We start from the raw sequence: 15,290 nt of genomic DNA, 5'->3' as shown, positions 1-15,290 counted from the left end.
CAACTGTCTTTGACATACAGAACCTACAGCGAGCTTCTAGACTCCAAGGCAGACACACAGTATGTGGGATACAACATGGGGGATCCAAACGTACATTCATTAGATGTGCATGAATGTTAAACAGGTGGAGACAAATCCAAGGAGGTTGTTGCCAGAGCTCAGTGGTAAAAGGAATATGGCGACTTTAAACAGGAGAAGCTGTCTGCAACAAAACTTTTTTAAAAGTATCTCTTCCGATTAACTTCATTGGTGATTTTTGACAAGACTTAAAGTAAAACCAGATGTGATTTCTGTGTTTTATTTATATCAGTATATTCACTTTGTGGGTCAGGGCATCTACAAAAATCACCCATTTAAACTTTTAGAATAAACACATTTTAACAGTACAATTTAATTCTTGTTTCCTAGTCATATTGACGAAATATTAAATAATGATAAACAGAATAGATCAATTTGTCCAAAATGAATTATTACTTTGCATTAATTCAAATCAGTGTATACTAAAATTACATAAACAAGTCGTGGATTCCAATGTTAAATCGATCATTTGTAAAGGTGTTGTTATCAGTCGTTGAGGATCAGTAGTAGATGAAATTGTCCATTCCTATGATAAAGTGGATGAATATACAACAGGTGGAGACTACTCCAATAATGTTGTTGCCAGAGCTCAGTGGTACAAGAAATATGGCGACTTTTAACAGCTGACGCTGTCTGCAACAAAACTTTTCTACTAAACCAAACTCCTAACATTCTACTAAACTTAAGAACATGCACTGACAATATCAACTGTTATTTTTGGTAAACTGTATACTTTTATGCTCTCTGTCTTTCGAATGTTTCTAATGGTGTCCATCGTACTTTAATCTCATGTCTGTAGGTTGATAGTGGACACACCACACGGGGAAACTTGGACAGTGATTAACTCCTGTTGAGACACCAAGATCTTCAAATCCACAATAAGTTCCGTAACTGGAGTGTAAAGCAGCAACGTCTGTCACGTGTCAAGTTTATTAAATAGTTTTATGTTGATTAGATTTTTACTTGTTAGATGAATTTCAGTGTTTTTAATTTCACTTAGATTCTAGTTTACATTTGCATGTTTTGCACTTTTGTTTTCTTGTTTATGACTGTTTCATTTACTTTGCCAAAAGATGGAGGCTGCTGTTTTATTTCAGACCCAAAGCCTCCTGGTGCCTGTTGTAGTCAGAGGGGCTGTTAATTTTAAATCACATGGTCACTGATCCGTCCCTGACTCAGGAGTTAACCATTCAGAGCTAAGGAAGCAAGGCATCAGCAGAGGAAAACATGGAAACGATTGTGAAACTAAAACTAAACATGGATTATAAATACAACTATCCAGCATAGGGAATAATCAGTGAGCAGCAGCTTCCCGTTGGATCTTAAACTCAGCTTCAACTGGATAATCTGAAAAGAAAATGGGAAATTGTAAGTTTTTACTTTTCGTTAGAGTTTTAGATCTGGACATGCTGGGATCCGTAATTTCAAGTTCCCAGAAGAGAAAACTCTTTGATATTTTGGATAGTTAACTTTATTGTGCATTACTCCTACATTACATCTTTATTGTTACTACTACTTTTATTGTAATAATACATTTTGGACAAAAAACTTATTATTTATTTATTTATTTACTCATACTTCAACTTCTACTGCCCCATTACTTATCTGCCTTTCTCCTGACTTCCTGCTCCCTAGCAACATTTTGCAGGGATTTTATCTCCCTTACTAACAAGAGCATCATATGGGGGCGGCTGTAGCTCAGTTTGTAAGACAGTCTTCCACGGATCACAGGGTCAGTTGTTAGAGCCCCGGTTACGGCTATATGTCAAGGTGTCTCTGGGCAAGACACTAAACCCCCAAAAGGCCATTCCCATCCCTAGCTGTGCAGTGCTGGTCCAAGCCCGGCACTAAAATTGAGCATGAGGTCTATTTTTTGTCTGTTTTGGTATGTGCTCTTAGATCATGTGGCCTGGGCACTTCCATGTGCATGAACTAAGCTGATATTTCTGTCATGCGCTGAGACAAACATTCACTATGTGACACTCAGAAGTTTCCTTATATTGTACTTTTCTGCAAAGCTGGATGAATGGAAATGTTTTAAATTTAAAAAGGAAATTCTACTTTTGCAGTAGCCACTGCGTAATGGCTACTGCAACATTGTTATTGTTATTATTAATTATAATTAGTCGTGGTATTTGGTCATTAACCATCTGAAGTTTAACAATTTCTAAAGCATCTTCAAGTTATGCAGACATCAGGGACGTTAAAACCACTGGAGCTTCAGCTAAAACAGCTAAGCAGGACAAACTGAACTGCAAAGGTAAACTCTGAGAAATGCAAGATTGATTAATGACTTAACCGTCTACGGAATGTAGGGAAATTGATGTATTTGTTGTACACATACTACAAACCTGCCATCTGCTGGATGTTTATTTTAAGGTGTGGATGCTTCACACATCATGGCAAAGACTGATGCAGGCGGAATGAAAAAGTACAGAGAAAAAATCAAGAAGGTGGGACTTGAATATGGAATAGACCCTGCTCTCATTGCTGCAATCATCTCCAGAGAGTCCAGGGCTGGAAAAACAATAAAAGACAATGATGGCTGGGGAGACTATGACCCAGAAAGAGGCGCATTCAATGCCTGGGGACTGATGCAGGTTGTAACAAATGCTGTTTTACTCACATCTTAGTACTATACAAGTATTGTTCATCTAATTTCATTCTCATCTCTGTAGGTTGATGTTAATCCAAATGGTGGTGGACATAAACCACTGGGAGGATGGGAAAGTGAGGAACACCTCTGCCAAGCCACAGGAATCTTGGTTGATTTTATTGACAAAATCAGCAGAAAATTCCCTGACTGGTGCCCAGCGCAGAAACTGAAAGGTTTGTTTTATAGAATCAGTAGATTCACACTTTGTAAAGCTGTGTTCTCATTTGTATTTCTCTGTGCAGGTGGGATAGCAGCCTACAACATGGGTGATGGAAATGTCTATTCCTATGATAAAGTGGATGAATATACAACAGGTGGAGACTACTCCAATGATGTTGTTGCAAGAGCTCAGTGGTACAAGAAATATGGCGACTTTTAACAGCTGACGCTGTCTGCAACAAAACCTTTCTACTAAACTAAACTCCTAACATTCTACTAAACAAACAAACATGCACTGACAATATCAACTGTTATTTTTGGTAAACTGTATACTTTTATGCTCTCTGTTTTTCAAATGTTTCTAATGTAATGTTTAGTTTAAACTTTGGACCCCTTATCAATAAAGCAAGTGGGACAACCAAAGAAAGTACTGCACTTATTGATAACATTTTTAGCAGTGTTCATGATCAGCTAGCAAGTTATTTCATGTTAGGTGGTGTCAGTGATCATTGAAATATTTTTGCAAGCGTAAACAATTTGATGTTAAACGTTCAGATGTTGAAAGTGAGCCTGAAAATAGACCTTAAGCATAAGAAGTGGAATGATATGGTCTTAATCAGGATTATGATGCATTTCTGTTTGGATTGTTGCAGTGAAATAATAAGCATTGTCCTTTCAGGAAGTGTTTAAAATAAAATAAAATAAATCTAAATGACATGGATGACCAAAGGTTTACAAAAGAGAAAAAATCCTTTAAAAAATGTCATTGTACAAGAATATACAGATTTTCATCATAAGATTACACAAAGTTAAATGGCTTGTCCCTTCACGGGTCGCTACAGCATTACATGTTGTGCACGTTGATTTGGCACAAGTTTTTTAAGTGGGATGCCCTTCCTGCGGCAACCCTACCTTTTTTGTCTGGACTGGGGGCCGGCACCAAGGGGGCCCTTGATAATTGTTCATATTATCTAGAACAGAGGTGTAACATCTGAATTCCAAAGATGTTTTTAAAAACAATAATTAAACTGACACATGGGGAGGTTTTACTAACTTTGTTAGTGTTGTCCTAAATAGTGGAACCTGGTAATAATAAAAAAAAAGAGATTTGTTTATTAACCTGCTTAATGGTAAAACAATTTCAGTGTTTCTTAGTGAGGTAAATAAATCTGACATGCTTGAAACTTTTCAATTTCGAAACCAAAGATAAACAGATATAATTTAAGACTTTAGTAAATACCGTTAACTTTAATATACAACGCAACCGCAGAAGACACAAGCCAGTGTCTTCTTGTACCAGTCCCAAGTCTGGATAAATACAGAGGGTTGTGTCAGGAAGGGCATCCAACGTAAACCACACACCAAATTAAAAATGTGAATCATGACTTTTACACCGAAAGCGACTTCCATACCGGATCGATCGGGGCCCAGGTTAACAACAACCGGCACCGGTGCTGTTGACCTACAGGGTACCGGTGGAAACTGGACTACTGTTGGTCAAAGAATGAGAGGAGGAATGTGTGTTTGTAGGCAGAGGGAGATGAGGAAAGCTAAGAATGTAGGACTGACAGTAGGGACTTTGAATGTTGGGACTATGACAGGGAAGGCTAGAGAGTTGATTGATATGATGCAGAGAAGGAAGGTGGACACATACTGTGTGTCCAGGAGACCAGGTGGAAAGGTAGCAAGGATAGAAGCTTAGGAGCAGGGTTCAAGTTGTTGTCCCATGGGTCAGATAGGAAGAGAAATGGAGTAGGTTTTATCCTGAAGGAGGAGTTTGTGAGGAACGTTTTAGAGGTGAAAAGAATATCAGATCATATCATCTAGCACCACTTCAGTATGTAATTTATGGAAATAAACAAAATCAAAGCTAAAGCGGAGAAACTTGGGTTAATGGATCTTGAAGTGTCCCTACCATTTTTTGTCCATTCACACCATCTTGTTTTATTTCAGAACCAGAGCTTGTTTTACGTTTACTAGGGAAAAGGGAACCAGAGGATGCCACACCTTGTATTGTTTTTTTTTCTCTTTACTTCTGTAATCACAGAAACCACTCTTCCTTTTAACTGCTCGTTGTTTCCGTTTTTTCTGTTGAGTACAAAACTACTATGTACAAATATTGGACACAGACATCTCTGTGTGCTGTGGTACGTGACTTGGATCAAAGATTGACTTGTACAAAGTGTCATCTGAAGCCTGAGTGTTAAACTTTCATTTTTGTCCTGCACGAGAAAGAAACACAAGCAAATCAAGGTGAGTCCTGCAGATTTTCAAAATTTAACCAGAAAGAAGTTTATTGCCTGAGCTGTGACTGCTGCAACATTCTTTTTGAAAGCTGCACTAACTGCACTGCCTGGTTTACAGCCAGTCACAGCAGGCTGCTGTCTCAACAGCTGTCATTAAGTCAAAAAATATTTATCTATTCCAGTAAGTGACTTGTATTATTAGACAGGCAGCTGTTCTCTTATCATTTTCTTTACTGACAAACTGCCCAGTCCTGCTTAAAAATGACCCCTGCAGGTCAAAAACCGAATTGCAGCCAAGATGACGAAGTAATAGTGAAAGTGAAAGAAAACATAATTTGAAGTAAATCGTCCTGCTTCTTTACAACCCATGTTTGACTTGTGTCCAGTGACGTTCCAGATCCAAGTGAACAACTGAAAGTGAAAAGAGAAAAATGGGTGAGTGCTTATGTTTTTTTTTCTAGATGGAGTTTGATTTTCAGCTGAAATAAACAATCACAGTGTAACAAATAGGGTGTATTACAACATGTAGGGCACTGAAGCACAAACCTGGACTGTGTATGTTTTAACCTTATCTAAAAATGGAATCATGTCAACTGAACTTCTTTTTCTTGGTTAGAAACTTTTTGCTACTTATCCAAACAGCTTCTTCAGTCTTCAGTCTTCATATAACCAAACCTGACTGATGACTGAGAATCTTCACTGATAGTTTAAACTATTCTTAACTTTTTTAAAGTGACACACGTTACACACAGTCATAATAGTGGCTCTTGTCTCTAAAGAGGTGTTAGATATGTCATTGTAAACTCCATTCACAGTTCCTGCTTTGTACTAAGGTTGTTGTGTGGGTGTCTTGATGAAAAATAACCAATTAAGAAGATTTTTTTTTCAGGTTACGGAGACATCATGAAGGTTGAAACGTCTGGAGCTTCAATGAGAACAGCTCAGCAGGACAAACTGAGAGAGTCAGGTAAATACTGCTGTAGAGAAAAACTCATTTCATTAAACCATCTACAGTACATCTGCTGTAATACCTGACAGGAAATAAATACATTTGTGTAACTGATGCTACAATCCTGTCCTCTGTTGGATGTTTTGTTCAAGGTGTGACAGCATCACACACCATGGCAAAGACTGATGCAGGCCGAATGGAAAAGTACAGAGAAAAAATCAATAAGGTGGGACATAAATATGGAATAGATCCTGCTCTCATTGCTGCCATCATCTCCAGAGAGTCCAGGGCTGGGAATGTACTGCATGATGGCTGGGGAGACTATGACTCCAAAAGAGGCACATACAACGCCTGGGGACTGATGCAGGTTGTAACAAATACGGCTTTACTCACATTATCTTAGTCCAACCTCACAGTACAATAAAGTAACAATGGTCTTCATCTCATTTCATTCTTATGTGTGTAGGTTGATGTTAATCCAAACGGAGGTGGACACACCGCACGGGGAGGATGGGACAGTGAGGAACACCTTTGCCAAGCCACGGAGATCCTCGTTCATTTTATAAAAATAATCCGTGAAAAATTTCCTAACTGGAGTGCGGAGCAGCAGCTGAAAGGTTTGTTTTAGAGAATCAGTAGATTCACACTTTTTAAAGCTGTGTTCTCATTTGTATTTCTCTGTGCAGGTGGGATAGCAGCCTACAACATGGGCGATCGAAACGTCCGTACCTATGATAATGTGGATGGCGGCACAACAGGTGGAGACTACTCCAATGATGTTGTTGCCAGAGCTCAGTGGTACAAGAAATTTATCGGCTTTTAACAGCTGAAGCAAAAAACTTTTCCATAAACATGTGGTGTGAATTAACCCCTTTGTAATGTGTTTTTTGACAAGACATTAATAGAATAAAATGAATGCAAAGTAAAATCAGATGTGATTTTTGTTTTTAATTACCTCAGTATATTCTCTGTCTACAGAAATCCCCCATTTAAACTTCAAGTAAAGACATGTTTAGTTCAAAACTCAAGTACAATCATCTATTGTAAAATAAAATCATCTATAGCAGGGATTTTCAACTCCAGTCCTCGAAGCCCCCTGTCTTTCTTGTTTTACAAATATTCATGCCCTTCACGCTGCTAAATGCCTGCAGTTGTGTTCAGTCAATCAGAGAAAGAAACCAGTTTACTTTGTCTTCCCCCAATGGTGTCCATCGTACTTTAATCTCATGTCTGTAGGTTGATAGTGGACACACTACACGGGGAAACTTGGACAGTGATTAACTCCTGTTGAGACACCAAGATCTTCAAATCCACAATAAGTTCCCTAACTGGAGTGTAAAGCAGCAACGTCTGTCACGTGTCAAGTGTTTTAAATAGTTTTATGTTGATTGGATTTTTACTTGTTAGATGAATTTTAGTGTTTTTAATTTCACTTAGATTCTAGTTTACATTTGCATGTTTTGCACTTTTATTTTTTTGTTTATGACTGTTTCATTTACTTTGCCAAAAGATGGAGGTTGCTGTTTTATTTCAGACCCAAAGCCTCCTGGTGCCTGTTGTAGTCAGAGGGGCTGTTAATTTTAAATCACATGGTCACTGATCCCTCCCTGACTCAGGAGTTAACCATTCAGAGCTAAGGAAGCAAGGCATCAGCAGAGGAAAACATGGAAACGATTGTGAAACTAGAACTAAACATGGACTATAAATACAACTATCCAGCATAGGGAATGAACAGTGAGCAGCAGCTTCCCGTTGGATCTTAAACTCAGCTTCAAGTGGATAATCTGAAAAGAAAATGGGAAATTGTAAGTTTTTACTTTTCGTTAGAGTTTTAGATCTGGACATGCTGGGATCCGTAATTTCAAGTTCCCAGAAGAGAAAACTCTTTGATATTTTGGATAGTTAACTTTATTGTGCATTACTCCTACATTACATCTTTATTGTTACTACTACTGTTTTTGTGATAATACATTTTGGACAAAAAAATAATTTTGTTGTTTTTGTACTCATACTTCAACTTCTACTGCCCCATTACTTATCTGCCTTTCTCCTGACTTCCTGCTCCGTAGCAAAATTTTGCAGGGAATTTATCTCACTTACTAACATGAGCATCATATGGGGTCGGCTGTAGCTCAGTTGGTAAGGCAGTTGTCCACGGACCACAGGGTCAGTTGTTACGGCTATATGTCAAGGTGTCTCTGGGCAAGACACTGAACCCCCAAAAGGCCATTCCCGTCCCCGGCACTGGTCCAAGCCCGGCACTAAAATTGAGCATGAGGTCCATTTTTTGTCTGTTTTGGTATGTGCTCTTAGATCATGTGGCCTGGGCACTTCCATGTGCATGAACTAAGCTGATATTTCTGTCATGCGCTGAGACAAACATTCACTATGTGACACTCAGAAGTTTCCTTATATTGTACTTTTCTGCAAAGCTGGATGAATGGAAATGTTTTAAATTTAAAAAGGAAATTCTACTTTTGCAGTAGCCACTGTGTAATGGCTACTACAACATTGTTATTGTTATTATTAATTATAATTATTCGTGGTATTTGGTCATTAACCATCTGAAGTTTAACAATTTCTAAAGCATCTTCAAGTTATGCAGACATCAGGGACGTTAAAACCACTGGAGCTTCAGCTAAAACAGCTAAGCAGGACAAACTGAAATGCAAAGGTAAACTCTGAGAAATGCAAGATTGATTAATGACTTAACCGTCTACGGAATGTAGGTAAATTGATGTATTTGTTGCACATATACTACAAACCTGCTATCTGCTGGATGTTTATTTTAAGGTGTGGAGGTTTCACACATCATGGCAAAGACTGATGCAGGCGGAATGAAAAAGTACAGAGAAAAAATCAAGAAGGTGGGACTTGAATATGGAATAGACCCTGCTCTCATTGCTGCAATCATCTCCAGAGAGTCCAGGGCTGGAAAAACAATAAAAGACAATGATGGCTGGGGAGACTATGACCGGGAAACAGGCGCATTCAATGCCTGGGGACTGATGCAGGTTGTAACAAATGCTGTTTTACTCACATCTTAGTACTATACAAGTATTGTTCATCTAATTTCATTCTCATCTCTGTAGGTTGATGTTAATCCAAATGGTGGTGGACATAAACCACTGGGAGCATGGGAAAGTGAGGAACACCTCTGCCAAGCCACAGGAATCTTGGTTGATTTTATTGACAAAATCAGCAGAAAATTCCCTGACTGGTGCCCAGCGCAGAAACTGAAAGGTTTGTTTTATAGAATCAGTAGATTCACACTTTGTAAAGCTGTGTTCTCATTTGTATTTCTCTGTGCAGGTGGGATAGCAGCCTATAACATGGGTGATGGAAATGTCTATTCCTATGATAAAGTGGATGAATATACAACAGGTGGAGACTACTCCAATGATGTTGTTGCAAGAGCTCAGTGGTACAAGAAATATGGCGACTTTTAACAGCTGACGCTGTCTGCAACAAAACCTTTCTACTAAACTAAACTCCTAACATTCTACTAAACAAACAAACATGCACTGACAATATCAACTGTTATTTTTGGTAAACTGTATACTTTTATGCTCTCTGTCTTTCAAATGTTTCTAATGTAACTTTTAGTTTAAACTTTGGACCCCTTATCAATAAAGCAAGTGGGACAACCAAAGAAAGTACTGCACTTATTTATAACATTTTTAGCAGTGTTCATGATCAGCTAACAAATTATTTCATGTTAGGTGGTGTCAGTGATCATTGAAATATTTTTGCAAGCGTAAACAATTTGATGTTAAACGTTCAGATGTTGAAAGTGAGCCTGAAAATAGATCTTAAGCATAAGAAGTGGAATGATATGGTCTTAATCAGGATTATGATGCATTTCTGTTTGGATTGTTGGAGTTAAATAATAAGCATTGTCCTTTCAGGAAGTGTTTAAAATAAAATAAAATAAATCTAAATGACATGGATGACCAAAGGTTTACAAAAGAGAAAAAATGATTTAAAAAATGTCATTGTACAAGAATATACAGATTTTCATCATAAAATTACACAAAGTTAAATGACTTGTCCCTTCATGGGTCGCCACAGCATTACGTGTTCTGCACGTTGATTTGGCACAAGCTTTTTAAGTGGGATGCCCTTCTTGCGGCAACCCTACCTTTTTCATCATGAGAATCATGATTTTCACACCGAAAGTGACTTCCATAACGGATCGGTCGGGGCCCGGGTTAAGAATGACCGGCACCAGTGCTGTTGACCTACAGGGTACCGGTGGAAATTGGACTAGTGTTGGTCAAAGAAGGAGAGGAGGAAGGTGTGTTCGTAGGCAGGGACTTTGACAGGGAAGGCTAGAGAGTTGATTGATATCATGCAGAGAAGGAAGGTGGACACATACTGTGTGTCCAGGAGACCAGGTGGAAAGGTAGCAGGCTAGAAGTTTAGGAGCAGGGTTCAAGTTGTTCTACCATGGGTCAGATAGAAAGAGAAATGGAGTAGGACTTATCTGGAAAGAGGAGTATCAGACAGGTTGATGAGTCTGAAGCTGGAAATTGAAGGTGTGATGTGCAATTTTGTTAGTTGTTATGCCCCACAGGTAGAATGTGAGTTAGAAGAGAAGGAGACATTCTGGAGTGAGTTAGATGAAGTGATGCAGCGTATCCTCAGAGGTGAGAGAGTGGTGATTGGTGCAGATTTCAATGGACATGTTGGTGAAGGTGATGAGAATGGTGGACGACACCTTGCGTAGACGTTGTAATCTGAAAGAGACCAGTGACTGTAAAGTATTGATAGGGGAGAGTGTAGCCAGACAACACAGGATGGTGGTGTGTAAAATGACTCTGGTGGTGAGGAAGATGAAGAGGACAAAGGCAGAGAAGAGGTAAAATGAGTGGAAGTTAAAAAAGGAAGAATGTCGTGTAGTTTTCAGGGAGGAGCTGAGACAGACTCTGGGTGGTCAGGAAGTGCTCCCAGATGACTGGACCACTACAGCTAAAGTGATCAGGGAGACAGGTAGGGTGGTACTCCTGTGTGTCATCAGGAAAGAGGAAAGTGGACAAGGAGTCTTGGTGGTGGAATGAGGAAGTTCAGGAGTGTATACAGAGAAAGAGGTTAGCTAAGAAGAAGTAGGACACTGAGAGGACTGAAGAGAGTAGACAGGAGTACAGGGAGATGCAGCGTAAGGTGAAGCTAGAGGTGGCAGAGGCCAAACAAAGAGCACATGAGGACTTGTATGTTAGGTTGGACACTAAAGAGGGAGAGGTGGATTTGTACAAGTTGGTGAGACAAAGAGACAAAGACAAAGAGATGGGATGGATGTGAAACAGTTTAGGGTGATAAGGATGGAAATGTATTGACAGGTGCCAGGAGTGTGATAGGAAGATGGAAGGAGAACTTTGAAGAGTTGATGAATGAGAAAAATGAAATGGAACAAAGAGTAGAAGAGGTGACTGGTGTGGACCAGGAAGCAGCAAAGATTAGTAAGAGCAAAGGGAGGAGGGTTATGAAGAGTGGAAAGGCAGTTGGTCCTAATGACATACCTGTGGAGGTATTAAAGTGTCTAGGAGAGGATGCAGTAGAGTTTTTGACTAGTTTGTTTAACACGATCTTGGAGAGTGAGAGGATGCCCGAGGACTGGAGGAGAAGTGTACTGGTGCCCATTTTTAATAACAAGGGAGATGAGCAGAGCTATGGCAGCTACAGAGGAATTCAACTGTTTGCGGATGACGTTGTGATTTGTAGTGAGAGCAGGGAGCAGGTGGAGGAAAATCTAGAGAGGTGGAGGTCTGCTCTGGAAAACAGAGGAATGAAGCTTAGCCGCAGTAGAACAGAATAGATGTGTGTGAATGAGAGGGACCCAGGTGGAACGGTGAGGTTACAGGGAGCAGAGGTGAAGAAGGTGAGTGCAGGCAGGTTGGAACGGGTGGAGAAAAGTGTCAGGTGTGTTGTGTGATAAAAGAGTATCAGTGAGAATGAAAGGAAAGGTGTTCAAGACGGTGGTGAGACCAGTGGCACAGAAGAAAAGACAGGAGGCAGAGCTGGAGGTAGCAGAACTTAACATGTTGAGGTTCTCTTGGGGAGTGACAATTATGGACAGGATCAGGAATGAGTACATCAGAGGGACAGCTCATGTTAGAGGTTTTGGAGATAAAGTCAGAGAGGCCAGATTGAGGTGGTTTGGACATGTTCAGAGGAGAAACTGTTAATATTTCGGTAGAAGGATGCTGAGGTTGGAGCTGCCAGGCAGGAGGTCTAGAGGTAGACCAAAGAGGAGATTTATGGATGTAGTGAGAGAGGACATGAAGTTAGTTGGTGTGAGAGAAGAGGATGCAGAGGACAGGGTTAGATGGAGTCACACGATTCACTGTGGCGACCCCTGAAAGGCCAAAGGAAAAGAAAAAAGTTAACATTAATGTACAATTTAATTCTTTAGATTAATAAAGTACATATTGACCCAATGTACTTACCTGCAATGCTGTTATTGAAATAAAACACATAAATAGGTGCTGTTACCAGTCTGTGTACTTTAGAGGCTCAGCTGCACATGATCACAGCGCTGCAGAGACGATGAACAAATGTTTGAGTAACATTTTCCTAAAAAAATCCCATCTCTCATTATATGAATCTGTTGGCTGTTTTATTTTGATCTGGTAACGGGTATAACTGGTATTTCACCTACTTTACTACTTGAGGCTGCTATGGTTTTTGCGGAGCCAAATCTTACAAGTGCCCGTTGAAGTCAGAGGGAGGCGTTACTTGAAAAGTAGACAGTTTTTGTTCCCTCTTCGACTTATATGGAATGAGGAAAGGCAAGTTTGGGCTAGATTTTCCACAAAACAAGAAGTGAAAATAGATATTAACCCAACTGCCGAACATCGTGACCAGAGGGTCAGTGGAGCAGTTCTCTGTTGGATCCCGTACTCAGCTTTAAGTGGATAATGTGAGGAGACAATGGGAAATTGTAAGTTTTAACTTTTTTCAACCTTTTCTTCTGATTTTCTGCTGGGGATCCATAACTGGGGTCTCCCAGCAAAGCAACCACTTGGATATGTGTGTGTCGAAGCTTTTCACCAGTCAACTTCATGTGGCTTCTCTTCATGTTATGTCCTCATGATAATATTTGTTTCATATGCAAAAACAAATGTAGACTGTGTTTGTGACGCTCAGTAGTTTTTTAAATGTTGTGTATATGGCTCTTTTCCTTGTACTCCTTCACTCTAAAACTGATTGAATAATGGTATGAATGGCTGAATAGATAGATAGCTTTTTAATAGCAAAGGGAAATTCTAGTGTGGTCTGGTACTAGGTGATGTAATGTACAACACTGTTATTGTTGTTCATTATGGTACTTTTATAGATCAATGGAGACTTTTTTATTCCGAAGGGAAATTCTACAGTTACAGTAGCCACTGTGTGACTGCTTGTTGTTATTCATTATAATTAGTCGTGGTATTTGTTTATTAAACATCTAAATTTCCAAAGTTTTCTCAGGTTATGTAGACATCAGGAGGGTTGAAACCAGTGGAGCCTCATCTAGAACCGTTAAGCAGGAGAACCTGCAACACAATGGTAAACACTGAGACAAACAAATTTGATCATTGATTTTAACCATCTACAGCATGTTTGCTGAACTAACTAACAGGAAATGCATATATTTGTTGCACCAATGCTAAAATCCTGTCCTCTGTTGAATCTTTAGTTCAAGGTGTGACAGCATCACACAACATGGCAAAGACTGATGCAGGCCAAATGGAAAAGTACAGAGAAAAAATCAATAAGGTGGGACATAAATATGGAATAGATCCTGCTCTCATTGCTGCCATCATCTCCAGAGAGTCCAGGGCTGGGAATGTACTGCATGATGGCTGGGGAGACTATGACTCCAAAAGAGGCACATACAACGCCTGGGGACTGATGCAGGTTGTAACAAATACGGCTTTACTCACATTATCTTAGTCCAACCTCACAGTACAATAAAGTAACAATGGTCTTCATCTCATTTCATTCTTATGTGTGTAGGTTGATGTTAATCCAAACGGAGGTGGACACACCGCACGGGGAGGATGGGACAGTGAGGAACACCTTTGCCAAGCCACGGAGATCCTCGTTCATTTTATAAAAATAATCCGTGAAAAATTTCCTAACTGGAGTGCGGAGCAGCAGCTGAAAGGTTTGTTTTAGAGAATCAGTAGATTCACACTTTTTAAAGCTGTGTTCTCATTTGTATTTCTCTGTGCAGGTGGGATAGCAGCCTACAACGCAGGCGATCGAAACGTCCATTCGTATTGTAAAGTGGATGAATATACAAGAGGTGGAGACTACTCAAATGACATTGTTGCCAGAGGTCATTGGTACAAGAAACGTGGCGGCTTTTAACAGCTGAAGCTGTCTGCAACAAAACATTTTCATAAACATGCTGTGAATTAAGCCCTTTGTAATGTGTTTTAAACCAGATGTGATTTTTGTTTTTAATTTACTGTGGAGGCTCAGCTGCACATGATCACGGCTCTGCAGAGAATACGAACAAACATCTGAGCAACAAAAAATTTCCTTTAATACTATCTCTCATAAAACAAAGACATTAATTGTTTTTCTTCCATCTACCAACTGTTACTTTGCTATAATGCCTGAGACTGATGTAATATTTCAGACCCAAATCCTCCCTTTGCCTGCTGCAGTCAGAGGAGGCTGTAACCTGTAAATCACATGGCTCTTGCCTCTCTGTTACTCAATAGCCAACTATCCTGGCCTAAGGAAGGGGAGACTTCCTCAGCAATTGTGAAACTGTGAGATAAAAATAGACACCAAATCCTGCAGAGTCAGTGTGCAGGGGATTTCTATTGGCTCTCATACTCAGGTTCAAGTTTCAGAAGAGAAAAAGGGAACTCGTAAGAGCTTGTACTTGTTAAGTTTTCTTCTGATTTTCTGCTCTGAAGTGAACTGGATTTCCCAGCAAAGGAAACCCTTGGATATGTATGTCAAAGGAGCACTGCTACATAACTGAGGAATCTTTCCATATTTTCAAACTCTCCCCAGTTGTAACATTTGTGTCATGTATGCTAACACAAACATACATTGTGTGAATCTCAGTAGTTTGTTAACCCTTTTGTAAATTCTGGCACTTTTCTGATGCCACGGTTACGCCAAAACTGTTTACTGTTTTTTCTGTTATTAAACATTGTTAAATGATATTAATTGTTGTGTAAAATCTATCAGTGCTATT

The 15,290-nt window shown here is 39.5% G+C and overlaps 4 protein-coding genes across 7 annotated transcripts; all 4 read left to right on the top strand.

The window, feature by feature from the left end:
* The first annotated feature begins 956 nt into the window (after window positions 1-956).
* Window positions 957-3,320, top strand: LOC137123564 (lysozyme g-like). 2 transcript variants are annotated; one of them, XM_067497498.1, is made up of 5 exons: window positions 1,069-1,446; window positions 2,252-2,338; window positions 2,458-2,678; window positions 2,757-2,907; window positions 2,977-3,320. In XM_067497498.1, the coding sequence occupies exons 1-5, from the start codon at window positions 1,437-1,439 to the stop codon at window positions 3,111-3,113; spliced, it is 606 nt and encodes a 201-aa protein (XP_067353599.1). In that variant the 5' UTR covers window positions 1,069-1,436; the 3' UTR covers window positions 3,114-3,320. The 2 variants fall into 2 exon arrangements, with proteins under 2 accessions (XP_067353598.1, XP_067353599.1); XM_067497497.1 differs by having other exon boundaries at window positions 957-1,446; window positions 2,757-3,320.
* Window positions 3,321-4,983: 1,663 nt separating this feature from the next.
* Window positions 4,984-7,016, top strand: LOC137123567 (lysozyme g-like). Its single transcript, XM_067497504.1, has 6 exons — window positions 4,984-5,146; window positions 5,526-5,574; window positions 6,029-6,106; window positions 6,241-6,455; window positions 6,555-6,705; window positions 6,775-7,016. The coding sequence occupies exons 2-6, from the start codon at window positions 5,571-5,573 to the stop codon at window positions 6,909-6,911; spliced, it is 585 nt and encodes a 194-aa protein (XP_067353605.1). The 5' UTR covers window positions 4,984-5,146; window positions 5,526-5,570; the 3' UTR covers window positions 6,912-7,016.
* A 717-nt stretch (window positions 7,017-7,733) lies between these two features.
* LOC137123565 (lysozyme g-like) lies at window positions 7,734-9,682 on the top strand. Of its 3 annotated transcripts, XM_067497501.1 has the most exons (5): window positions 7,734-7,893; window positions 8,676-8,762; window positions 8,882-9,102; window positions 9,181-9,331; window positions 9,401-9,682. In XM_067497501.1, the coding sequence occupies exons 1-5, from the start codon at window positions 7,884-7,886 to the stop codon at window positions 9,535-9,537; spliced, it is 606 nt and encodes a 201-aa protein (XP_067353602.1). In that variant the 5' UTR covers window positions 7,734-7,883; the 3' UTR covers window positions 9,538-9,682. The 3 variants fall into 3 exon arrangements, with proteins under 3 accessions (XP_067353602.1, XP_067353600.1, XP_067353603.1); XM_067497499.1 differs by having other exon boundaries at window positions 9,181-9,682; XM_067497502.1 differs by lacking the exon at window positions 8,676-8,762 and having other exon boundaries at window positions 7,737-7,893.
* Window positions 9,683-12,873: 3,191 nt separating this feature from the next.
* Window positions 12,874-15,258, top strand: LOC137123566 (lysozyme g-like). The gene is made up of 5 exons (XM_067497503.1): window positions 12,874-13,028; window positions 13,550-13,636; window positions 13,767-13,987; window positions 14,087-14,237; window positions 14,307-15,258. Exons 1-5 carry the CDS (start codon window positions 13,019-13,021, stop codon window positions 14,441-14,443), a joined length of 606 nt encoding a protein of 201 aa, XP_067353604.1. The 5' UTR covers window positions 12,874-13,018; the 3' UTR covers window positions 14,444-15,258.
* Window positions 15,259-15,290: the final 32 nt, after the last annotated feature.

The sequence above is a fragment of the Channa argus genome, chromosome 3 (assembly GCF_033026475.1).
Source record: "Channa argus isolate prfri chromosome 3, Channa argus male v1.0, whole genome shotgun sequence".
Lineage (NCBI taxonomy): Eukaryota > Metazoa > Chordata > Actinopteri > Anabantiformes > Channidae > Channa > Channa argus.
The sequence above is the reverse complement of the archived record's forward strand: the minus strand, read 5'-3'. Positions and strand labels throughout refer to the sequence as shown.

What these genes read in the sequence shown, in the direction of transcription:
- LOC137123564 (XM_067497497.1), top strand. An exon ending in GGACAAACTGAACTGCAAAG is followed by an intron (nt 2,339 to 2,457) that starts GTAAACTCTGAG and finishes GTTTATTTTAAG; the next exon opens with GTGTGGATGCTTCACACATC. An exon ending in ATGCCTGGGGACTGATGCAG is followed by an intron (nt 2,679 to 2,756) that starts GTTGTAACAAAT and finishes TCATCTCTGTAG; the next exon opens with GTTGATGTTAATCCAAATGG.
- LOC137123567 (XM_067497504.1), top strand. An exon ending in GGACAAACTGAGAGAGTCAG is followed by an intron (nt 6,107 to 6,240) that starts GTAAATACTGCT and finishes GTTTTGTTCAAG; the next exon opens with GTGTGACAGCATCACACACC. An exon ending in ACGCCTGGGGACTGATGCAG is followed by an intron (nt 6,456 to 6,554) that starts GTTGTAACAAAT and finishes TTATGTGTGTAG; the next exon opens with GTTGATGTTAATCCAAACGG.
- LOC137123565 (XM_067497499.1), top strand. An exon ending in GGACAAACTGAAATGCAAAG is followed by an intron (nt 8,763 to 8,881) that starts GTAAACTCTGAG and finishes GTTTATTTTAAG; the next exon opens with GTGTGGAGGTTTCACACATC. An exon ending in ATGCCTGGGGACTGATGCAG is followed by an intron (nt 9,103 to 9,180) that starts GTTGTAACAAAT and finishes TCATCTCTGTAG; the next exon opens with GTTGATGTTAATCCAAATGG.
- LOC137123566 (XM_067497503.1), top strand. An exon ending in GGAGAACCTGCAACACAATG is followed by an intron (nt 13,637 to 13,766) that starts GTAAACACTGAG and finishes TTGAATCTTTAG; the next exon opens with TTCAAGGTGTGACAGCATCA. An exon ending in TGCGGAGCAGCAGCTGAAAG is followed by an intron (nt 14,238 to 14,306) that starts GTTTGTTTTAGA and finishes TTCTCTGTGCAG; the next exon opens with GTGGGATAGCAGCCTACAAC.